The following is an 18,551-nucleotide window of genomic DNA, read 5'->3' as shown; positions in this document are numbered from 1 at the left end:
CGCGCTATGAAAAAGATAATACATTCGAGTTCAATTACAATCACGAAAATGAATAACATCAGCTACGAAACTTAAAAATGACGGCACAAGAATTGTTCTAGGTTCCGATTGTGTTACCATTATCACATTTTAATTTTCTACCATAAACCTTGTTTTTTATTATTATTACTGTATGGAACGAAATTGAGTTAATATAAATATTAGAAAATGTGAATTGATCTTATTTTTTTAGATTATTATTTTATTATTGTTGTATTAATTTGATATTGTCAAAAATAAGGAAGTACCATTTGAAACATATTTTCTTGATAGGTCACCACCTTTGTTTACATTTTGGACACCTAATTATGAATCAGAGTATAACTACCTTTTAACGTGTGTGTCTGTGTTTGTGTACTTGTATAAGAATATGTATGACTTAAGTGTGTCATCAGGTTGAATTTAGGTCTTTCTTTATAATACCTTTATAATACAAGGTAGAACCCTTTGTGGTTGAACTCCGGCGGCACCACCGCCACACCTATTTCTACCTAATAACAGCAGTGTTATTAGCTCTGTCTCAGGTAGGAATATCTAATCCTAGGGCGGCAGTAGGCACTTACAAACAGGTGGACTGTATGCTCTGCTATTCTTATATTATAAAAAATAAGAATACAGACGTATCAAATGAACATGCAGATCATCTGATGATGAGTAGCCACTGCCACCCATAGACATATGTACTTGTCTTTAGATATCAACTAGAAGACCCGGCAAACGTTGTGGTTCCGTATAAATAAAAAAATGCCACTATGATTAGAAAAAATAATTATTTTTTTAATGTTCATATAATCTATGGTTCATATTTATAACAAATAAGAAAAAACTTTCGTGCGCTGCACGCCATCAGCTGATTTTGAAATACAATTCTGTCAATAAATTTATTCTCTGATCAATTGTTTTAATGCATTAATTTCAATAAGAATGAAATTAAAATTAATTAATAATTTAAAAACATTGTACCTATGCAATGAAATTTATGTGAATTTTAATCTACCAAGATAGTAGATTTTACATTTGCTGGCGCTCAAAAGACGCCAAATATACGCGTGCTTAATGCACAGATAAATGCATACTTTAATTATAAAAATTTAATTAACTTACTGATGACTTGATGGTGTGTCATAGTGTGATTTTGCTTTCTTTGCAGGAGGCTGATCACTTTCACTCTCTAAATTATCACGGTCAGACATTTTATTATCAGAAAAATAATTTGTTTTCAAGCATTTATCTATAACCTGAAGATACGCCGCAAGCTGACAAAACTTGAAACATACAAAATACGTCAAGTGGTGTAAAACGAGTTAAAACGACTCCAGTCGCTCTCGCGCGGCGTAGTAATACACACGAATGTCACTGAACACCTTAAACGTCATTATTATGAATTTTAAGCCTCAAAATGCCTTCTTGTGCAATGCGTAAATGCAAAAATTATGCTCGAAAAAGAAACAAGCTTCATGGAATCACCTATCACACGTAAATGAAGAGAAATTATTAAATTTTGTTTATTTTTCGTGTTCGATCCGCCATGATTACGTGAGTAACCAGAAAGAGATAAAGTATGTTTTTGTCAATGAAAGTGATAAAGACGCAAAATGCATGGTCATAGATCAACAGAACAGAAGTGACATTTTATTGAAGCTCACGATGTTCATATGTCGTATGTTATAGTTTAAGATCCCACTGCTTAATTTTTATATTAGTGTGTTTTTAGTCAAAATATAACTTTCTATAGTTTATTTTAATAAAATAAAATCGATATATGGGAAATTCAGTATCCTAATCTCTAAATTTTCTTCGATGCCTGTGGTAAATAATAAAAAATATTACCGTAAAATTTGTATAGGATAGTATACGGTATTTTAAAATTTCTTTAATTGAATAAATTAACCTAAACATAATTTAATAAACAATCTTTGTATAGCCAGAAATTAATCCTCAAAAAGACCACGGTAAGATTAAAATTCGCATGTCACGATGTTAGTTACTGTACTCCTGCGAAACGGCTTTACTGATTTTCATCAAAATTTATATGCATATTCAGTAAGTCTGAGAATTGGCTACTAGTACATTTATAAAATGTACACAACTTTGCAATTAATGGTCGTGTGTAAAATAAAACTGAAAATAATAAACATAAATTAGTAAAGATACTTCGCCGCCTTGAAATTAAATGAAGCCACAAACGGGTTATTAGTAAGTTCTTTTTTTGAATTCTTGACAAATAAAAACATTTTTAGAGAAAATTTACAAATAAATAACTAATACTGCGTAATTTACATAATAAATAAATAATTATTTCAAATATTTTAGGAATATTTTAGCACGGAGACGTGGCAAAACTTTTTTACGCAACTATTTCAATTCTCAAAACTGGGTACATTTTCTTGTTAGGAGTGAGTAATATTTACTAATCTATGATAATAAATATAAACAATTTTTAAACCGTATATTTTAAACCAGTCGATACATCTGTATAGATACATTCTTTCAAATTATATATTTATATAATAATAATTTATTTAGTTAAACTGTACTATAACATTTCTACGTAAACGATATACTAAAACTATTATCGACAGTTTTGGACATTTTTTACCTTCTGTTCCATTATTTCATTGTCTGTGACAAGCATGCGGATCAATGGGAAAGCCACCATACGTCCCGTTTTTAACGGGACAGTCCCTTTTTTCGATGCTTCGTGCCGTCTCCGAAATGAACCGTTGCCATTGTCAATTATGTAACAGTAAATATTATAATTGTGAAAAAAAAACATGGGGTGCTCCATTTATCAGTTTTCATAAAGCGCCCCACATTTTTTGCACAATTATACTATTAACTGTTCCTTAAATGATTCCTAGATTGAAAATTATTTTCTACTTTTTAGTTAATTTTATCATAAAAGCGTGTTTTTATTATTTTTAACTATATTTTTTCAAGTAAAAAGTATTAGACATAAAAAAATCGATGTCCCGTTTTGACTGAAGTAATCATTGGTCACTATATTACATGGTCAATATTTACGTTTGCGTACACTTGAAACGCAAGGTCAAACACTAGTTGTCTTTTTTTATCACATTGTTCTAATAGCTCTGTCCCTTATAGAACATTTGTCTATGTAGTTAAAGGTAAGCGTCGCCACGCCAGAAATCTTTTTTACGTGCGGCTATAGATGTTTCACATCAAAAAGTTAAGGATGAACAACCCTTATCACTTAGGGGTATGAAAAATAGATAGTAGCCGATTCTCTGACCTACTGAATATGCATATAAAATTTGGTGAAGATCGGTAAAGCCGTTTCGTAAAAGTCCGGTAACTAACATTGTGACACGAGAATTTTATATATAAGATATAGCCTTTCTCGAGGTCGACTACAGATTCGTTGCTGCCCCTGAAGACTAAGTTGGAACACCTCGGATAAGTCTCTCTCACCTCTCTTGAAAGCAGAACAGCAGCGCTTAACTGCTGTTATTAGGCAGAAATGGGTACGGTGACTGCGGAGTCCTACCATAAAGGGTTCGTCATCATCATCATCATCAACCCATTACTGTCCCACTGCTGGGCACGGGTCTCCTCTCAGAATGAGAAGGATTAGGCCATAGTCCACCGCGCTGGCCAAGTGCGTATTGGTAGACTTCACATACCTTTGAGGTTATTTTTTATAAATCTCTCAGTTATGCAGGTTTTCTCACGATGTTTTCCTTCACCGTTTAGCAAGTGATAATTAATTTCTAATACGCACATCATTTTTGAAAAATCAGAGGTGCATGCCTGGAATTTGAATCTCGGACCCCTCGATCGAGAGGCCGAGTTTCTTAACCATTACGCTATCACTGCTAAATAAACCAAAGGGTTCAACCACCATCAATTACTTTGGACATTTGTTACGTTGGCTTATTTGAATTAAGCCATAAACATTGCCTCAATAAGCCACCCTCGGATCTTATGGCATTTTAATTTTCCATTTCCGGATATCGCCCAGTATTTACGGAATTTAAACAGTAATACTTAACTTGTAACTTGTGCCTATGTGTGTGTCTTGGATGTGTGAGTCGCTAAGATTGGATTTAAATTTACACTCCCACGTGTGAGTAGTGTTACCATGTTGATTTTTTTTAATATAGGACTTTTTTAATGTAGAAGTTTAATATTGAAGGTGGTAGAACCCTTTGTGGTTCGACTCCGGCGGCACCACCGCCACACCTATTTCTACCTAATAACAGCAGTGTTAGGCGCTGCTGTGTTCCGGTTTGAAGGGTGTGGTAAGGGAGATAGACTTTTCCGAGGCGTTCCAGCTTAGTCCTCAGGGGTAGCGGCGCATCTGTGGCCGACCTCAGGTAGGAATATCTAATCCTATCTGGGGTTGATTACAGATGTCCATGGGCGGCAGTAGCCACTTACCATCAGGTGGACTGCATGCTCGTCTGCTACTCTCATAATATAAAAAAAAAAAAAAAAAAAAAAAAAATTAGCAGACGAGCATGCAGTCAACCTGGTAAGTCGCCTAAGGATAACTGTAATCAACCCTAGATCGGATTAGATTCCTACCTGAGGTTAGCCATAGATGCCCTGCTACCTCAAAGGACTGGCTTTTAGGGTTTAGCCGGAAAGCCTCGGAAAATTATGTCTCCTTTACCACACCCTTCAAACCAGAAAATAGCAGTGTTTAACACTGCTGTTATGAGGTAGAAATTAAATCTATTTTAATTTTCCATTTCCGGATACCACCCAGTAATTACAGACTAAACACCTAATACTTAACTTGTAATTTGTGTCTATGTGTGCGTATCTTGGATGTGTGAGTGGGGGAAGATTGGATTTAAATTTACACCCCCACGTGTGAGTAGTGTGACCAAGTTAAATTTTGGAATTAAGACTATTTGGTTCATTTTTTTAATACTTTGTTTGTTTTTGATATATATTTTTAAAGCACTTTTCAGCCCACCATAATTTCATATATTTCAAGATTGTTAAATTCACTATATTGCCAGTAATCCTGAACTGTTACCGGCAAATAACTAGGATTTCCTTTCGGGAGGGATTGGACTCTAGTCCAGAAAATAACTAGCGATTTCGGGAGGGAAAATGAATGCCCCACAGAGTTGGGGCTCGTCTACATTTTTGGAAGTTAGTAATTGGTGGGTTAAGAATTCCCGGGAATGTTTGCACTATCATGGCTACATCTATATGTCTTTGAAGATTAAATTACATTACGTAAATTTATATATCTGTCTTGTTAAAACTGTAATTGAAAATGTGTTATTAGCAGGATTATCCTATAAACGTGGGCTAACATGGTTATAACTCAAACGGCTTGACGAATTTGAATGACCTTTCGTTTCTGAAAGAAACAGGACATCCTACATATGTCAGTTATCATAGTTAACTCACAGGAGGCATTACGTCACGTAGCCGAACGCCTCCGGTGCCGGCGCACGGGAGCGTGAGGACACCGGCTCTCACGCGAAAATACTTTTTAATTAACACCGAACTTGGCTTATAAGGCAAACAGAGTTTTCAAGTTTCAAGTTATTCGTAAATAGTTTGGAAGAAGTATAAAAGGATGTGGTAGGCTGTATTTTTTAGGGTTTCGTTTTTTTTATATTTGAATACCTGACGATAAAGCAGACGTGCTACCTGATGAAAAGTAGTTAATGTCGCCTATGGACATTTGCAACACCAGAGGAGTCGCCAATGCATCGCCGGCTTTGAGAGAGCTCTTTTTGCACCTTTTTTAAAGAGCCCCATTTTTTCGTACCAAAAGAGTCAAATCAGAACCCTCCTAAGCCTTCGCTATCTGTCTGTCTGTCACAGGGATATATCTCTTAAACCGTAATATAACTGCGGCCACTATAACAAAAACATAGATTAGTAAAGATACTTTGCCGCCTTGAAATTGAATGAAGCCACAAATGGGTTATTAGTAAGTTCTATTTTTTAATTCTTGAAAAAAAACTTTTTTAGAGATAATTTACGAATAAATAACTAATACTGCGTAATAAACATAATAAATAAATAATTATTTCAAATATTTTAGGGACATTTTAGCACGGAGACGTGGCAATACGTTTTTACGCAACTATTTCAATTCTCAAAACTGGGTACATTTTCTTGTTAGGAGTGAGTAATCTTTACTAATCTATGAACAAAAATATTAAAAATAAAAGTAGTTGGAAAATAAATGGGGGTCGCCATACACGAAACCGTTATCTTTCGGCATATTTACATGTGTTTCCGCTTTGAGAACTAAGATGATCGCCCAAGATGTTAGTTGTGCTCCACTTTAGAAATAAGCGTTGCGGTGGCCCATAAATCATAACCATTGTTATTTAGTATTTAGCTATTTACTTATTTAGCTTTTTCCCGAGGCTTCGCCCGCGTTTAAAAGAAAATAATATCACATACTAACATAGGTACATAAAACTGAAAATTCGTATTCAACTTTGCTAAAGATCATCACTTGATCAAATGCATAGTTTACGATTCAATCCTTACTAATATCGATTAAAATAATCGACGTTTTGGGTCCAAAAGATCGATTCTCCGATTAATCTATCTTAGAACGCTTCCGGGATAAACACTATCCTATGTCCTTTCTCGAGTCTCAGACTATCTTTGTACAAAATTTCATTAAAATCGGTTCAATGGTTTGGGCGTGAAGAAGAGACAACCAAACAGACAGAGTTACTTTCGGATTTATAATATTAGTAAGGATGTTATTCATACAACTCGTGAATCATAAGGGCTTCCTGTCAGTGACACATCATTCAACTTAGAGAGTAAATCCTACACTTGTATCTCATAGATAACTGTATCATTTCCACGAAAAGATCGTAACTTCCCACGAAGACACGATAGAGTTAACATTTTATGAGCATTTGTGCGTTGTACAATATCTTTATGTGCATGTGTGGGTTGTATTAGTACTATGATATCATTTTCAGCCAACAGTGATAGCCTAGTGGTTAAGAAACGCGGCCTCTCGATCGAGGGGTCCGAGGTTCAAATCCCAGGCACGCACCTCTGAGTTTCAAATTTATGTGCGTATTAGAAATTAATTATCACTTGCTTAAACGGTGAAGGAAAACGTCGTGAGGAAACCTCATACCTGAGAGATTTATAAAAAAAAAAAAATCTTAAAGGTATGTGAAGTCTACCATTACGCACTTGGCCAGCGCGGTGGACTATGGCCTAATCCTTCTCATTCTGAGAGGAGACCCGTGCCCAGCAGTGGGACAGTAATGGATTGATGATGAATGATGAATGATCATTTTCATAGAAATCGTGCATCGTAAAGGTGTGTGAGTAGCGACAGTAGCATTTTGTTTCTTTTTATAATATAGAAGTAAACGAGCATGCAGTCCACCTGATGGTAAGCTACCACTGCCCATGGATCTGTAACCAACCCCAGATAAGATTAGATTCCAACTAAGAAGAGGAGAAGACTAAGCTGGAATGCCTCGGCAAAGTATGTCTCCCTACAAACCAAAACAGCAGCGCTTAGCACTGCTGTTATTAGGCAGAAATAGCTGTGGCGGTGGTCTCACCGAAGTCGAACCACAAAGGGTTCTGTTAACTTCAAGGGTACTTTTTACTACAAAAATACTCTACTCTCTACCTAAATTTCAATATACAACCAAAAAAACCTTTCGTGGATAAACGGGTAACATATTAAAAATAAAACAAACAAAACGCAATTTATTCGCCTATCGCCTCTAAAGGGAACCGTTGAAAGATTACACCCAAACCGTACCAAATATTAGCTATGTGATTGAACGGCTCAGGTTTTGCCGTTTAATTAAAAATTGCTGACGCATATAAAAGGATGATTATACCTACACAATATGGTACCGCGTACGGTCAAAGGATTTCATATAGCCAGGAAAATACCGTTCAATTTTGCGCTTTTTCAACGCTTTTCGCTCGAGTTTGAAGGTGGTAGAACCCTTTGTGGTTCAACTCTAGAGATACCACCGCCACACAGGGCCGGATTTAGAGGTATAGAGGCCTTGGGGCAACAAAGGAGTGGAGGCCCCCTGGCCCCAAATTATTTTCCGAATAAAATGAACAATTTTTTCAGTTAAGTTTTTCAATAAATATTTGATTGTGAAACGCAGGTAGATTCTTATAGTATTCATGTTTGTACAAAGTACTGTAGATTAAGGTAAAACAGCGAAAAAAAATATCAAAGGAAAAGGTTTTTTTTACTAGTGTTTACTAGTCGGAATTAAAAAAAAAAATCCGACGTCTATTGTGGAGGCCCCGGGGCTACCGCCCCGGTTGCCCTCCTTTAAATCCGGCCCTGCCGCCACACCTATCTTTGCCTTATTACTGCAGCGTTGAGCGCTGCTGTGTTCTGGTTTGAACGGTATGGTAAGGGAGACATACTTCTCTGAAGCGTTCCAGCTTAGTCCTCAGGGGTAACGGCGCATCTGTGCTCGACCTCAGGTAGGTATTAATATCCTATCTGGGCATGATTACTGATGTCCATGGGTGGCAGTAGCCCCTTATAGATGATAGTGAACTGCATGCTCGTCTGCTACTCCTATATTATAAAAAAAATGTGACAGTTAAAAAAAACACAATAGTTCAGTCTTCTGAATTTAAAATTCAAAATCTCAACGTGTTTAGAAAACTAATTGCAAAGTCAAAGTACAGTAAATTAAATTTAAAAATGTTGGTGAACTAAAGTTGTCAAAAAAGTTTTTTATCTTAAATCAAGCGACATTTCAACTGAAAGATATTATTAAGATTACTCTTCTTGCATACCAAAAGGGTTAAAAAAATCTTTAAAGAATTTTGATCCCAATTTGCGTTGGTTGGGATGTCTTGAATTTGTAAGGGTTAGAACACTTGTAGGACGTCTCCGGAGGCACCACCGCCACATATACAATATCGGACTAATAATAGTTAAGCGCCATTGTCTTCCAATATGAAGGGTGTGGTAAGGGAGACATACTCGTACTTATCCGAGCCGTTCCAGTTTGATCCTCGGGGGTCGCAACGCATCTGTGTCCAACCTCAGATAGGAATCTAATCTTATCTGGGATTGATTACAGAACTCTATGAGCGGCAGTGGTCACTTAACATCAAGTGGACTACACGCATATTTGCCAATTCAATAAAAAATATATACAAAAATGTCGCCCATGTAAGATACGAGTAAATTATGTAATTGATAGGGTTTAGCAAGACAATCAATCTACATTTACATTTATAATGTATATTAATTGAATGACAGAATTTTCGAAAGTAATTAGACAAGGTTCATTAGGGTTTGGCAAAACTATCAATCTAAATTTACATTTTAAATTAATTGTTTCGTTAAACCCTATAGAATTATTTTGAATTTTATTTAAAAGATCTTCTTATAAATCTGTCAATTGCAATCTGAACAATAGTTAAATTGGGTGACAATGGAATGGGCGACGCTAGATTTAAAACAATAATGTATGTTGTATGAACTTTTTCTTTATATTTTCTGTTTATAGTTTATATATACTTATCAAGGTTTACCAAACAGTTTTTTTTGAATTCTAAACCTTAAAAAAATCCTAAACAGACTAAGAGCGAATTTCAAACCCATTATTGATATTACTTTAATTATTTACCCCTTTACATACGAGTAGTAAACATTCTCACGTTATAAAACAGTTTTTCATTAATCTTGGAGAGAAAACATTGATAACTCAGAGACAATTTAAGCAAATCTTAAAGGGATCGTATGCATTCAAACATAGTAGAATTCAGCTAGCGATATTACAAAACTTTCATATACGTGTGAGGCATGCAGTACTTTGGTACGATTATCATAGAAATCGCACATCGTAAAGGTAAGACTAGAAATAGAAATATTTTCCTTTCTTTATTTTTAAAGAAAGCAGAGAACCGTTGTTAGTTGTATTTTTGTTTAGTAGCGTTTTTGGGACACGGTTAGGATTTTTGAAGTGAAAACTTTACTGGCATTATGCACTTTCTGTGATAGCTAAAAAATATTAAACTCGCGTTAGGACACGTGGCTTGATCGAAAATTCGTAAGACAGCAAAGCAAACTGCAATCGTCAAGATGTCATCCGGTGTCAGCAAAGAAAAATATGTCAATAGGTGTCAATTTCACTTTTTATTTATTATATTATATTATTCAGGTAAGGTATCGCAAGTTTCCACTTCTGCCGGCACTCTCGGAGTGCAACCCGTTGATTATTTTTATAGCTTAACCTAAATTATGACGTAGGCTACCTTTTTTTAACGAGGGGGAAACCTTCAAAAGGTGTCCGACGCCGTGGGAACGACACAGGGTTACGTGGGATTCTTACCGCACTAAAACCCCCCCGATGGCCGTCCTTGGCGCTGCGTAGAGGACTCCGGAACCTCCAAATGAACGCAACTGGAGCGCGTTGCCCCATCGGGCTCCGCTCAGGTGAGCTTGACGCTCGCCACACCGTCTGGTGGATTTGACGGTATGCGAACCACACATACAGCCGTCTTTCTCGGGGTCGCTGACGGGGCGGTTCGAGCTCTGACTCTTGCCACCCGCAACCCGGAGAGCCTCCTTTATGTCGCTTCTTACAGGCAAGAGATACCGTAGTCCTATACTTCTCCCGGAACTACAGGGACGTAGATACTTACCTTATGCAATAATAAAAAATAGAGTATGCTTATGCATTATGTTTTATGCATTATAAATAATATTGAAATCCAAATACGCGGTTCAAACATGCTCTAGATACATAAATAAAAAGCAAGAACAAATACTGAATTGTACATCAGAAGCAGGTTAATCATGTTAGCAATCTTTGTCTCTGAAGCCAGTTGAAAAACCTTTTCATCCAATTATTTGTGTCGCTTCTTACAAACCTTTTTTATCCCCTTTATCCAATTTATGTGGCTTTACTTATGAATATAACAAGTTCGTGGTATAGAGTTAAATCATATATACGGTCTGTCTTATGACTGACTTTTTAAGGGTTCTATACCCAAAGGATTACAACGGAACTCTATTACTAAGCCTCAGCTGTCTGTCCGTCTGTCACAGGCCTCTATCTCTCGAACCGTATTAGACATTTTAAATTTTTACGGTGCTATAACGACAAATATTTTGAAGGCGGTAGAACCCTTTGTGGTTCGACTCCGGCGGCGCCACCGCCACACCTATTTCTAACTAATAACAGCAGTGTTAGGCGCTGCTGTGTTCCGTTTTGAAGGGTGTGGTAAGGGAGACATACTTTTCCGAGGCGTTCCAGCTTAGTCCTCAGGAGCAGCGGCGCATCTGTGGCCGACCTCAGGTAGGAATATCTAATCCTATCTGGGGTTGATTACAGATGTCCATGGGCGGCAGTAGCCACTTACCATCAGGTGGACTGCATGCTCGTCTGCTACTTCTATATTATAAAAAAAATACTTAAAAAATAATTTGGTGGTACGGAATCCCTCCATGGCGGTGTTCGACTCGCATTTGGCCAATTTTTTAATAAAATTGAAGTCGTTAAGAAGCATGCAGTCCACATGATGCTAAGTGGCTATGCCGTTCATGGACATTTGTATTCAACTACAGAGGTTCTACTTAAAGCCGATTGAAAATGCGTTCTTTTCCTGAGGACTAAGATAGCATTTTCTGTAAATCAGTCGTAAGCAAAAGACTTACATATTGCGCGGAAGTAGCGTATCTGTAAAACCCCATGGACTCGACTGTGATCATATTTAGTTTTGGATATAGTTAAGTGTAGTCAAGTTTATTTATTTATTTATTTATTTATTTATTTATTTATAACATAACATAACATGTAATTTACAGGCTTAACCTAAAACATTACATGTGCTCAAGAATACTTTACATACATTCATAAATCTTGTAAGGTTGTCATGAAATATGTCAACATCAGGCATCTGTAAAAGCAGGCGATTGATTAAAGCAGGCGCAGCACAGTGTACAGTTACATCCTATCCAATCGCTTATTTTAAATTTGGTTGTCTGTATACTTTCCGTGTTCAATGTACACATAACCTTTTTTTGTTAACGAGGGGGAAACCTTCAAAAGGTGCCCTGAGAGCGACACGGGGTTATGTGGGATTCTTACCACACTAAAACCCCCCTCAGTAGGAGTACAGGGACAGAAGGGATTGCCTGGTTAAGAAGCTCAGCCGGTTGATCGAACACCTAACCTTACACACATAACCACCGTACACATAACCTTAGACTAAAAGCAAGTAAAACAAAGCCTTGTAGAACGTTTATTTGAGCGTTAAGTCCCCACGAATATTGCGTTAATTTTTGTGAGTTGTACAAATATTTACACACCATTTATATCGTTAACCATAAAATAATAAATTATTTTGTCCCAAACTGTTTTTTGACCACAACCAGCATGTCCTGTATTCTAGATACCTATACGTGTATGTGTGCTTTAACCCTCTAAACTAACCCCCATTATTAATAATCAATCTATCTATTTCTGACCTATCGATGATCGGTATTTGACAATTTCTTCATACTAGACATTGTTAAAATTCCATCTTTGGTAGGTTTAAAATTGGATTTCCTGTAGTCCCGGGACTAGAATAGGACTACGGTATCCTGTAAGAGGAGACTAAAAGGGGGCTTTAAATTCCTCCCCCCAAGGGCAGAACTCTGGTTGTGTTTAGTCGGAGATCTCGGAGTTCTCTATCAAACGCCGAGGATGGCCACCGGGAGGTTTTTAGTGCGGTAAAAATCCCACATAACCCGGTGTCACTCCCACGGCGTCGGGTACCTTTTGAAGGTTTCCACCTGGTGAACGAAAAAAAAGGTCAAAATGGGATAGATTAATGAATAATAATGGCATTCAGTCCTACGGCGTCGGGTACCTTATGGAGGTTTCCACCTCGTGATCGAAAAAAAATTTTAAATTGGGATAGATTGATTATTGATATTAATAACGGACGAACAAACTCGTCAGTTTGAAGTTCAATGTTATGTTCCATTTTTTTGGTCTAAGGTCATAATGGAGAATATTGTTTCAGATGATGAATTCGGTGAGAAGTCCGTCTCAGTTTTGCTCGATGGTGAAGAATCGGAGATGATATTCATTGACCACCCTAGCACGGAGATGTCGGTAAGATAGATATTTAAATTATCTCTGTACATAAAATGTGATAGAACCCTCTGAGTTTCGCCTCCGGCGCCACCACCGCCACACGCATTTCTGCCTCATAACAGCGATAAGCGTTGCTTTATTCCGTTTCCGAAGCATTCCAGCTTAGTTCTAAAGAGTAACGGGGCATCTGTGGCAGGCAATATATCCGGCAAAAACTAAGAAAAAACCATCCATCTATCCAACATAGAATCTTTACAGGTTTATTTTTGAACGTATGATAATAATAGTTTTGTCGATCTATAAAAACATTTTTTGTCACATTTATATTACAAAATTTCTTTTCAATCACATACATACTTTTTTGTCTACCTATTTTCGGAATTTGTCAATTTTTCCCGCACCTAAATTGTCTTTCAAACTGTGCTAGGCAAAACTTGTTTACTACTACATAAAATACATAGTATTGGAACTACAAATCGTAGTAAATAAGACCTTACATAAAGGAAATGAAAGACGTAGTCTAATTTGTTTTTCAATCTTGAACAAGCCAATCATTCTTAACATTTCTTTGTAGGCAGCGAATCTTCAATACAAGAGCTTCGTTTGAAAAGATGTGGATTTCCAATTTCATTTTAAATGTAAGATGTTTATTAGTTAAACAAGCTGTGCGCCGTGGATTCACTCGTATTTAGAAGTGTAAATAGTCTGGAGATTTTATCGGCTTTTTTGGAACGCTAATAAAAATAAAAAAGCTTTTAATAAAAGTTAGTAAGAATGCCTAAGTTACTCCTTGTAACATCAGTTAACTGGCAAAAGTTTCGTCAAAATCGGTCCAAATCTTTTGAAGCTTAGCCGGAACAAACAGACACACAAACAAACAGTCAACATTTTATAAATGGTTTTTTGGCACTTTCGTAGGCAATTATTAAAAAAGCTCTTATTTTGGTGTGACAAACAGACAATTCAATTTTATTTATTTATATAGATACTGTCATTTTTGAATCAGTGAACAACAGAGTTTGTGAATGTCATGTTTGATTTAACACAAAGAGAAATCGGATTGAAAAATAAAATGACAATTTTTGAGTCGCGTATCGCAATATACGTTTTCAATGCAGAGATATTCTGTTGTAAAACAATAAGCATTATTGGAAATACTAAAAGAGGTAATCCGATCGTCATTTCTCGTAATGTCAAATATTTTATTATATAACGAGGACTCACGATATTTTTTCTTTTTTTTTTTTTTTTATATTACAGGAGGAGCAGACGAGCATGCAGTCCACCTGATGGTAAGTGGCTACTGCCGCCCATGGACATCTGTAATCAACCCCAGATAGGATTAGATATTCCTACCTGAGGTCAGCCACAGATGCGCTGCTACCCCTGAGGACTAAGCTGGAACGCCTCGGAAAAGTCTGTCTCCCTTACCACAAAATTCAAACCGGAACACAGCAGCGCCTAACACTGCTGTTATTAGGTAGAAATAGGTGTGGCGGTGGTGCGGAGTCGAACCACAAAGGGTTCTACCACCTTTAAATTTGATATGCGTTTTTATTGCCGATATTTCGACCCAGTTGCATGGATCGTGAGTACCCGTTACATAATAAAATATCGTATATTGTCAAATATTTGTCACCATTTACCATAACTACATTATGGCAAAAAATAATTTTCTCTTCATTTTCTTTGTTCCTGCAAGCCACTGCCTTTTCAGCAAAGTATTTCAAAAACCAAAAGTAAAGCCAAGCTTTAAAAATCTTAAAAAACACCTACATTTAAAGACGGTAGATTACGTATTGGTTCGATTACCGTAACGCCAATGCCACCCCTATTCGTGTCATATAACAGCTGTGTTAAGTTTCTTAGTATAAAATGTAGGATAAGAGTTACACTTGAGTTATTCCAATTAAGTCATCAGGGGTAGAAACGCATATAGGGCGAAACTCAGATAGGACTCCGATGTTATCTTTTGTTTTTGAAGGTGGTAGAACCCTTTGTGGTTCGACCGGCGGCACTATCGCCACACCTATTTTTGCCTAATAACAGCAGTGTTAGGCGCTGCTGTGTTCCGTTTTGAAGGGTGTGGTAAGGGAGACATACTTTTCCGAGGCGTTCCAGCTAAGTCTTCATTCGTAGCGGCGGATCTGTGGCCGACCTCAGGTAGGAATATACAATCCTATCTGGGGTTGGTTACAGATGTCCATGGGCGGCGGTAGCCACTTACCATCAAGTGGGCTGCATGCTCGTCGGCTACTCCTACATTATAAAAAAAAAACTTGGTTTGATTACAAGTACTTACCATCACATTTTTGAATTATTACTACACGTCTTCATCATAAAAATCTTCTATCATAAACACCTACAGTTTAAACTTTCTTCTACAGGTAGAGAACTGTCTCTCCACATACGAACCACACGCTTGCGTGGTGGTCTACTCCGTGGTAGCCAAGAGTTCGTTCACGAGAGCCCACGAGCTGCTGTCCTACTTGGCGAGGGAGCAGTTTACTGTGGAGAGAACAGTTGTCCTGGTTGGGAATAAAGCGGATCTGGCGAGAGCCCGACAGGTGTCCACTAATGGTGAGATTAGAAACTGAACATACCCCCGTTATCAATAATCTATCTATCCAATGTTTTAGTTCCAAAGATCAAAATTTTTTGAAATTAGAAGTTTCAAGGTAGCGGGAACACACCACTTGAAAAGATAACATGAAATGAAGACCTTGCCCCGTCCGTGAGACATGTCGCTTCTGTTTGGCTTCTCTATTATTGTTTATATAAATTATCTATTTTATACTGTTATGTAATTTTTTTATGTGTCCTAAGCGTTGCCACTTATAACAGAAGAGTAAACTAAACGTCAATATATCAATAGCAACCTCGTGTATTACTTATTTATTTATCTTCCCTAACCAAATACTCATCATATTGAAAGAAAAAAAAAATTATATTAGATCACTTATTCATATTATATCTTATAATCTTTCCTAACAGAGGGCAAAGCCCTAGCGACGACGAAAGACTGCAAGTTCATCGAGACGTCATCAGGCATCCAGCATAACGTGGACGAGCTGCTCGTGGGCATCCTCAAGCAGATACGACTCAAGGAGAACCGGGACAAGAAACAGGCGAAAAAAGTCAGCAAGCAGGTAATCTATTATTTATTTATTTATACGTTTTTGTCATAGATTATTAAAGATTACTCACTTCTAAAAAAATGTAACCAGGTTTGACAATTGAAATTGTCACTGTCATCTATTTTCGTGTTTGAAAAATATTAAATTTCTATATTCAGAGCGGACTGGCAGTTTTACGCGGACTATATACATTTTAAAGCATGTGCAGTACGCAGTATAAAAAATATATGTAAACATTTATAACTACACATGTTTTTAGTTTCAGTGTGTGATGTTAATCTGTAAAGTCATATGCATTAATGAAAAAACATCAAATAAGACCAGTTTTAATGTAAGGAGGAGCACATAACCGATGCGTTGCTACCTCTTAGTTAGAATATAATTTAAGTGTCATAAGCCTCACTACCAATACTGATGCATTCGCATTTCGTCCGCGCCTCACGTCCCTTCTATTTAACCTGTCACATATTTTATTTTATTTTACTTACACCATATTGTTTCACTTTAAAACTTACCACACCTATCCTAAACTTATATATAAAATTCTCGTGTCACAATGTTAGTCACCGTACTCCTCCACAACGGCTTTACCGATTTTCACAAAATTTTATATGTACCTATGTAGAGTAGGTCTGAGAACCGGCTACTATCTATTTTTCATACCCCTAAGTGATAAGGGTTGTTCACCCTTCACATTTTTGTTTTTATATGGCAACACAACGTTGACCCGGCCAGCTAGTGATTATTTAAAAATCCCACTTAAAATTATAAAAAAGAATTGTGTCAAATTTTGAAAAAAATATACTAAATCCTAAAAATCTACAGAACCCCAAGGTAGAAATAAAACCTTACGTAACAAACAGACAACATTGAAGGAAGCCTTTATTGGACTATATATCAGGGGTCGTGGCAGAAAGAATTATTGCCGGCCTGTAACCATAGGCTTTGATATGCTGATAAGGGTGATACGGCTTCGATACAATGAGTATTGTTACGACATACAATACATACATACATATATAAAATAAAATAAAATAAAATCTATTCAAGAAATGCTTATAATTAGGTATAACAAAACATGGTTAATACTAAACATTTCTTTGTATATTTTCTATTTTTGGTGCCATCCTAGTAAGCATTTTAAAAATGTCTGTAGCAGGAGGCTTCGCTCTTCCATATCTCTAACCGTTGTTAATATGAAATGTTGAAGCCATAATCATATCGTAAGGTTACAAACATACATACAATTAGTATATTCGATGTAGATAGATATATCTGATAATTTGTATGACTTGTCTATAACATTATTAAATAGTTAATTTTTAATATTATTCAAAGTCAACAGATAGATTAATAAGTAGTTAGATCATTAGAAATCTCTGGTAGAACACTGTGTTTCGATTCCGGAGGCACTACTGTCACACCCATTTCTGTCTAATAACAGCAGTGTTAAGCGCTGTTGTGTTGTGGTTTGAAGGGTGTGGTAAGGGAGACGTACTTGTCCCCGGCGTTCCAACTTAATCCGCAGGGGTAGCAACTTATCTGTGGTCTGTCTCAGATAGTAATCTAATCTGGGGTTGATTACTGATGTCAATCGTGGACATCTGTAACCCCGTAATATTTACCGATTTTATGATTGTACGAAAATTAATTTTCAAAATCATCATTTTTTTTTAAATGTCCCCAAGAACAATTTCATGAATCCTGATCCTACCTAGTAAAGTTGTCGCCAGCAGGTGTAGCCATACAGTTTGCTATGGCGACGCGATTCAGATTTCTATATTCAGAGCGGACTAGCAATTTTACACGAACTATACTATTCTAAAATCAGTATTATTCTAACCCTTTGTCCATTGTCCACAGGAAGCGAAGCCGACTAAAATGGCAAGTTCCCGTACACATATCTCGCTGAGCATAGCGCGTGAGCTGCTGCAGAAGATCTGCATCAACGACATCTCCAAATCGAAGTCCTGCGAAAATCTACACGTGCTTTAATCTATTTCAACTATCAAAAAAAAAAATAACCAAAGATAAATCCTAAGATTTAAATCTTTAGATATGTCTCATAGTGCTATTGAGCTGAGTGGACGAGAGATTCCAATAATTAGTTATGTGAGTTCAATCAATTTATACTATTCTGAAATTAAAGCGAGCTCAATTTAAATTTGTTACCTATAGAATGGGTACACTCAGCTCAAATTTATTTATGTTACCAATAACATGTGCGAATGCGGCTCAAATTTATTTGAAAATATGAGCGGACACGCTTAATCCTAATTTAATAACGATAATATGAGGGACT

The 18,551-nt window shown here is 36.6% G+C and overlaps 1 protein-coding gene across 1 annotated transcript in view; it reads left to right on the top strand.

Moving 5' to 3' along the window:
- Nucleotides 1-18,264, top strand: part of LOC140756772 (uncharacterized) — a 76,484-nt gene extending 58,220 nt beyond the window's left edge. Inside the window, exons 5-8 of the mRNA XM_073092330.1 lie at nt 13,039-13,130; nt 15,500-15,692; nt 16,107-16,261; nt 18,113-18,264. Of these exons, the coding sequence (XP_072948431.1) occupies nt 13,039-13,130; nt 15,500-15,692; nt 16,107-16,261; nt 18,113-18,244 (572 nt within the window). The 3' untranslated portion in view covers nt 18,245-18,264. The remainder of the gene's footprint in view (nt 1-13,038; nt 13,131-15,499; nt 15,693-16,106; nt 16,262-18,112) is intronic.
- Nucleotides 18,265-18,551: the final 287 nt, after the last annotated feature.

This window comes from Epargyreus clarus, unplaced genomic scaffold, assembly GCF_041222505.1.
Source record: "Epargyreus clarus isolate Ecla_fem2 unplaced genomic scaffold, WU_Ecla_fem_2.2 ptg000035l, whole genome shotgun sequence".
NCBI lineage: Eukaryota > Metazoa > Arthropoda > Insecta > Lepidoptera > Hesperiidae > Epargyreus > Epargyreus clarus.
Note: the sequence above shows the minus strand (reverse complement) of the source record. Positions and strands in the feature narration are given on the sequence as shown.